This window comes from Harpegnathos saltator, unplaced genomic scaffold (genome assembly GCF_003227715.2).
Source record: "Harpegnathos saltator strain DR-91 unplaced genomic scaffold, Hsal_v8.6 scaffold720, whole genome shotgun sequence".
Classification (NCBI taxonomy): domain Eukaryota; kingdom Metazoa; phylum Arthropoda; class Insecta; order Hymenoptera; family Formicidae; genus Harpegnathos; species Harpegnathos saltator.
Genome location: NW_020230561.1, coordinates 48,413 through 55,871, shown reverse-complemented (window position 1 = coordinate 55,871; position 7,459 = coordinate 48,413). Strand labels below are relative to the sequence as shown.

The window sequence follows — 7,459 nt, the reverse complement described above, 5'->3', positions numbered from 1 at the left end:
AAAATTAATATATTATAAAATTAAAAAGTAACACTATAATAGAGCATATATTAATTTTGTGTGTATATATAATTCAAAGTCTATTAATATAAGTTTATTATATAATAATATAATAAATTTATATACAAATTTTCAAATATGTACACAGACATACACAAAATAAATATACATGTCCCATTTTAATATTACTTTTAACTTATAACATCCTAATAATGATCATAATAACAACTTTGTAAACAGTAAACATTTAATGTGCGAGGTAATATACATCAAAGATTCATATGATTTTTAGTAAATTATCCTTAAGTGTCTTACGTCTCTCCGAATAGCCTAGATGCTACAAAATAGAAATGGCAATAAAAAATCAGCCAAAAAATATAACTCTGCCACAAGTCTGACTTAAATAAAAAGCTATCGCAGCATAATTGGTACATTTTAAAAGGATTAATAATATTCGTGATATTTATATGTGAATTTTCAATATGAATTCTGTTTTGTATTTGAATATTTATCGAAGTTACATTATGCTGGTGTATATTATTCAGCAAATACTTTATTATTTATATAAACTTTGCAAGCCCAGCTTACCTTCGTCAAATGCACTTTTAGGTTTGTTTTATCTATATACGAAATTGTTGCTTATATCCATAGTGGTACAAGTGAGTCAATAAATTATTAATAAAAAAGATTATAAAACCTGTATTCCATCTATTCAATTTCCATCTATCTTCCAAACGGCGATTTTTCTTTCGTTTTAAAAAGGACAATTGATATACATTGTTTTAAATCGGTGTCACTTATTGCTTGATATATTTGAAGTGCGGCAACATTTAGTTTTTTCAAATATATATTGGAAGGAAAGATAATACTTTCCGCTATTATTGGACTCGTATTAGCAACTATTACACGACTGGGACAAACAATTAATTCGTAAGTATAATTATACGATAAAATAGATATATTAAACACGTATAACATGACACTAAATTGTAAATGGTAGATGGGATAATTTGGAAACAGGCTGTACTTCATAAAAAATCGGGCTTTCTCATAAATGGTAACTATCATTATTTTTATATTCCGCGAACAAAACTAGTATTATTTAATTATTCTGTGTACTTACTTTTTAAGATCAATAACACACGGATTAATTATAAATTGTAATATGGTTTGCAACAAATAACTTTCTTTTATAGCATTTATCGCATACTTCCTTTAGAGATAACTGAAGTGCTGCACGAACGCGAACAAAAATAAAGTTACTACATTACAATAATTATAAATTAATCACGTTGATATAACTTATCTTTTTGTTTTCACGTTAGTTAGGCGTATAAATTAAGAATTTAAGCGGAGTCTACAATAGAAGTCGCAAAGTCCTAAGTCATAAGAAAATTAACCAATCGCAGTCGATTATTCTCTTTACAACCGAATAATCGAACCGTAATTGAACAATTTTTGTACGACTTTACGATTTCTATTGTACATCTCGCTTTAATATTTGTATCAATTGTACATAAGTCGTATGAAGCGGTCTGTTAATTCGTTCTCGTGCTCTGTTCATTTACCTATTTATATTATTGCCCATCTTCGTTAATGCTATGTATGACATGTTCAAGCATCTTTATCCATTGTAAAATTATCTATATACTGTACTGTGCAATTGCACAATTTCTATCATACAAGCAACAAATTATTAATTAGTACTTATAAATCATATATTATAACTGCCAATACGAGTCTGTGAATTGTTCAGTCGCATATTTTGCTGAATGCGTGCGCGTGTGTATGTTATACATATATGTATATGCGTGTGTGTACACACACACACACACACATATATACATATACACAACACGTTTCTTTTAATCTGTAAATATATTCAAGCTAGCGAACTTGATAGCCTAGAGAGTTATGCGTGTCTTCCGCGGTCGTATTTATCTTTTTCTTTTCTTTTTTACATATGCGCACGGCAAAGTATGAGGTGCAATTCTGTATGCTGTGTGTGTGTGTGTGTGTGTGTGTGTGCGCGCGTGTGCATATGTGTAACAAGTCTGAATGTGTGAGCTGCGTGGACGGCGCTACATACATCATTCTTCGGTCAGTCAACCACTGACAGATTAGTAGTTGACTATCGTCAGTATTACTCGGACACCCGGCTATTCTGCTGGGAGCTTTTATTGTGCCTCGCTCACGTCAATATATACCGTTGTATTATCTATAAGAAATAAACAGGGCGATAAATCGAATATCAAATTTTTAAGAGGTGGTTTTTTATTTTAATATTACAACATTCAAATCCTTTGAGCATACCTGCATACAGATGTGCTAGAGTTTATCTTGGAATAGGAAGAGATTGTTCGTAGCAGCTACAGCCACCACATTTTCAGATGGATGCCATGCGGTATGAAGTATTTTCTTATTAAAGTCCAAACAGTCGACACTGATTTCATCCTTCTTGCGTTTACCACCGGTGCATACCTTTTACATGGAATCATAAGTCTTCATCCTGAGTCCAAATCCAACATAGTGAAATAAGACAGAATTTTATATTAAATATGCTAACCTTTCTTGGTTTAAGGAGTGTTTTTGGTTTGGCAATGTCACGTGCTGCCTCCAAAGTAAGATCGCGTTTGGTTGTACGATCAAATACTCTAAAGAAATTGTTGTATGAGCCCGTCATAATAGCAGAATCGTTACCACTCCAACAACATTCAAACTTATCGAAAATGCAGTCATTTTCATATAATGAACATAACTTTGATCTTAAATATTCATGTACCTGTTGCAAAAAAATTATACTGATGAATATATAGTATAGATGTGAATATAGATGATAGATTTTTATAAGAGCGTTTTTTTTTAAAGAAGTATATATATATATATGTCTGTATATATATGTATACATACATACATACATACATGTATATATATATATACTATAAAGACAAAATTATTATAAAAAAAGCGTGATTAATAAATTTAATTCTGCAAGGAAAGAAACTATTGTCTCTTCTGGATTGCAGACTTACAGGATAACATTCAATTGGCTTTGTCTCCATTTGTAAATCCCACACTTTTACACTGAGGTAGTCTCTACTAATCATGTATCTCCCAGAATTACTGAGTTTTACATCACTTATGCTTGAAATAATTTCTGAGAAAAAACTCCTATTAGTCGGATCTTCAGGTTCTTCGAAGAGTTTACTATGCTGATCGCAAAGAGCGGCAGATCTCATATCGCAAAGTCTAATAGTTCCTTTGCTACTACTATATACCAATACATTGCATTCTGCTGGATGAAATTCTGCTGCAGTTATGACTTCTGTTAATTCCTCCATATTAGTTGGCTTAATGTCTACTATATCTGTATGTTGCGGTTAGGAAAATTACATTTTTAAATAAAATATATTGATATCTTATCCTGTAACAAATTAGATTGTAATATCAGTACATATCAAAAAAGGATACTAAAACTCTGGTCTGTTATCTCAAGGTGCCAAAGATTAATTCTAAGATCATCAGCACTGAGGTATGTCTCTTGATCACTGTTGACACTTATACTGTTTATGTGATAGGTGTGCGCATTGGCAAATATTCTCCTTGGTGATGCCTCTACCATCAACTCCATTGGTTTTATGGTTGGCACCTGTATATTAAACACCTTATTTTATTTTATAATTATAACTACTTTATAATTACTTTATAATTATAAGTATATTATGATCAATATTTTATGTAATGATCAATAATTGAGATTCATCTCATAACATATCCAATAATAATATGTGAAAAATATTAATTATATACAAAATTATTACCTTTATTTATTTCTTCATCATAAATATATGAATTTACGTTAATACAATTAACTCAGAATACTTACCCTCAAGGCAGTGATGCAGGCAGGATCACGGATCGTACCATTTTCTTCTTTTGTATTATATCCTTCTACTCTTTTATCTCTCTCACTAACTTTCCACAATTTGATTGTTTTATCGTTCGTGGAGAGTAAAAAGTGGGCAGGATTTTTTCTTTTTAGCCATCTAATTTTGTTAATTTTTTCTTCTATTTCTAGTGATTTTAGATAATCGAACTCTGGCTCATGGCTCTGGAAGGTGCTGTACACATTGTATTCACCTCTCCGTGGTATACTATTTTTACTCTGTATAAATAATCGTTTCTTTTATAGTTTATTCTAATAATGGCTATTTTTAAAATATTTTTAAAACATCTAACAATAACTGATTCAGTTAAAAATATTCGATTATAACGCTCGATAGTTTATTTTGTAGAAAAGTCTAATCACTTTGTCACTATGTATATGTGTGCGCATATGTGTACATGTGTGCATATGCGTCATTAACATCTATGTGACATTTGGATTGGTTGGATATAATATATCTTTTAAACAAACAATCTAACAATGTCTATGATAAATATATAATGTTTTATAAATTCTTCTAGAATATTAATTCATCTGTGGAGTTAATTACAATGAGTTACTTACAATGGGGTCTCTCTGAAAAATAACAACACGTCCACCTTTGTCTCCTGTTGCAAGAAGATCACCATCATGATTGAATTCAACACATGAAATTATATCAGCTGCAAAAAAATGCAACAATTGAATATTAATACAGATTTCTCATAATATATGCACAATTTGAACTTACAATTTGAACTTACAATTATGTATGTGTATGTTAATTAGTAAGAGAGCAAAAATTTGAGTTTACAAATTAAAATAAATTTTGGATCTTAAAATATATCTAGTCCTGACTTACTAGTTTATTTTATTTTGGTATGTGCAAACTGATAAGACAAAAACAAGCAACTTCCTTTTAAGCTAAGTTAATACAAATCAAACTTACCTTCTGTAACATCTTCTTCTAAGGTACCCTTCACTTGAGAAAAACACCATTGTATGTCACCATTGCCTATAACACAACATTAAGAATCTTTAGAGAGAAAAAAACAACATTTCTCCCTTTCTGTTAATTCGTCTCAGATATTAATATGTTCGGAGAGTATTATAGAGTACTTTGTAGTAAAAAATAAAAAAAATTGTTCTAAAGCTTTTAGTGTCAGTTCATTCTATCGTTGGCATTCGCAATATCGGTCGGCAGGTAGAATTGGTTTGTATTTTATATATATCTCAAAACATTAGTAAACAATGGTTTTAGCAACTAGTAACTTCTATGGCTAGTAACATATTATAAAGGAAATTACAATTAAAAGGCAAATAGTAAACAAAAATAGAATAAATCTTATATGATTAATTGCACCCACACACATACAAAATTCCAACTTTTTGTTTTGTAACCTATGAAGCCCTAAACACAGTGCCAGGCAACAGGTAATAAGAATAAAAATAGACCAATCACAATAGATTATTCTTGTAATAGTCGATTGTGATTGGTCTATTTTTATTCTTATTGCCTGTTGCCTGGCATTGTATTTAGGACTTAATCATTCTAAGGATAGAGAAATTATAAGTAGAGTTGTGTACTTGTACACAAATGGCATAATCTAGAGAATGTATATGTTTCATATACATAGAAAATTTGTTCAGATCATTTAGATGAGCAATACAGAAGAAAATGCAATTTACTGGAGTTTGGATAGTACTAATTGAGTTAAATATTTCTGATGAATGTGTTACATGACATTTCTTGTATATATTCCAGAACACTAACTATATGGTTTCCTCTCCATGAACAATTGCAATTCAGACATGTGTTCATTATTTAGTAAAACAAGTTAGGTGAAAACTGATAAAATTCACATGTGACTAATATCGCAAATGCGACATGTTGAAGCAAGGCAGAAGGAAACGACGCAAGAAGGTAATGGTGATGGTGATGATGGTACGTACTCATAGTGGTAGGAAAGAAGCACTAAATAATCGCCGCCCTAGCACGAACCTGTACACCTGTGGCACTGGACATAACAAATGCACCCATAGTGTTTCCTGATGATGCTTTGTTAACGAAAAGGAAATGATAGCAACAACAGATTGTAGTTCGGAAAATTAATCGCAACAAGCGAAAGAGAAAAAGACGGAGTATTTTGGAATGTTATTTGAGAAACACATTGCTTGACCGAGTGATCAACGATGATATAGCGCTGAGGGAGCGAGGGAAAAAGGGCGAGCGAGGTTGAGGGTGCCCATTGTACTGGTGCATGTCGCGAGTCCTCTTTGCGGACAAACGCGTAAATTGAACGAGTGCAAGACAAACAGGAAAAAGGGAGAGGAAAAGAGAATGAGAGAAAAATGAAAGAGAGAGGTAAAAGTGAGCCTACTTGAAGTTTCGGCGTAATCCATCATGTTTCTAGGTTGCCGCCGTCGTCGCAGTTGTCGCCGTCGCCGGCGACGGATACATAGATATCTGTTTCCCCGAGCTCGGGGAGTAATCCGGGCGTAACCGACGCAATTGTAATTGAAGATTATAAGGTTGACTCTACGCGAACATTCGTTGCGGGTACACCCGCGTGTTATCTAGGTCAAGGTTCGCCTAGTCGCGGCGTCGCGAGGAAGCGAGTTGTTGGCCAACGGGAACGACGACGCGCCGTTGCCGTTGCTGTTGCCGTCGTCGTCGTCGTTGTCGTTGTCGTCGTCGTCGTCGCCGCCGTCACCGTTACCGTCGTCTCCGTCTTCGTCTCTGTCGTCGCGCGACGAATACGCGCGCGCCGGTTAATCGACAACGTCGCGGTGTCTCCGTTGGAGCACTCTACTTACCGGCCATCTCGCACACGGAGAACAATGTAACACGCAAGCGGAAGAACACGTTCGCACGCGAGCCTACTCCCGGGTGCCGAACGACGAGAGTGTACGAGCTCTTCGGGCAAAAGGATACGCGCGCGCGCGTGTGCTGACACGCCACACCGGCGACGAACAAGGGACGAGGAGAAGCGCTCGCCCGGGGAATATGCGAGATTTATGCTACTCGGTTGCTTGATTCCGGTTCTCCGTCACATATTTTCGCCGTTCTGTCGTGTCAGTAAATCGCTCAACTCTCAACAGTAAAGCTCACAGACGCATAACCGCACAACACGACTATGATGTGACGTCACAGTGCGCAACTAGCTTTTGCTACATACGAAATAACCACCATTTTGCACGCGATGCAGGTACGGTGGTGCACGAGCGTGTACGAAGATAGCCGAAAGTGCGGTGCTCATGTAACGCGCCAAATTCAAATGTATTCGATACTGAAGACATGCGTTTTTCAATCGAGATTTTACGACAGTTAACTCTCAGGTTAACTCTATGCATTCTGATTTTTATTGTCAATACTGAAAATCTATAGTATCCATAGCATGGACTATAGGTCTTCAGTATTAGCGATGAAAAGCAGAATGTACTTATAATATAATACAGTAGCTTCTAAAATATTAAATTAGTGCAAAAAGTAGGATAAATATGCACATAAGTCAACCTCCTCAAAGTTCATGA

General features: G+C 34.3%; 1 protein-coding gene across 3 annotated transcripts; it reads right to left on the bottom strand.

Moving 5' to 3' along the window:
• Positions 1-787: 787 nt before the first annotated feature.
• Positions 788-7,130, bottom strand: tws (protein phosphatase 2 regulatory subunit tws). Of its 3 annotated transcripts, XM_025305879.1 has the most exons (10): positions 6,307-7,130; positions 5,879-5,943; positions 4,875-4,940; positions 4,511-4,608; positions 3,887-4,165; positions 3,472-3,649; positions 3,033-3,367; positions 2,567-2,782; positions 2,314-2,481; positions 788-2,218 (listed from the first exon to the last, which is right to left on the bottom strand). In XM_025305879.1, exons 2-9 carry the CDS (start codon positions 5,880-5,882, stop codon positions 2,329-2,331), a joined length of 1,329 nt encoding a protein of 442 aa, XP_025161664.1. In that variant the 5' UTR covers positions 5,883-5,943; positions 6,307-7,130; the 3' UTR covers positions 788-2,218; positions 2,314-2,328. The 3 variants fall into 3 exon arrangements, with proteins under 3 accessions (XP_025161664.1, XP_025161663.1, XP_019695945.1); XM_025305878.1 differs by lacking the exon at positions 5,879-5,943; XM_019840386.2 differs by lacking the exon at positions 5,879-5,943 and having other exon boundaries at positions 6,743-7,130.
• Between the last annotated feature and the right edge of the window lie 329 nt (positions 7,131-7,459).

Coding starts and splice junctions, on each gene's coding strand:
- tws (XM_025305878.1), bottom strand. CDS start 6,331: ATGATGGATTACGCCGAAACTTCAA. Junction 4,609..4,874: donor AGAAGAAGATGTTACAGAAG/GTAAGTTTGATT, acceptor ATTTTTTTGCAG/CTGATATAATTTCATGTGTT. Junction 2,783..3,032: donor AGCCAATTGAATGTTATCCT/GTAAGTCTGCAA, acceptor TTTTTGCAACAG/GTACATGAATATTTAAGATC.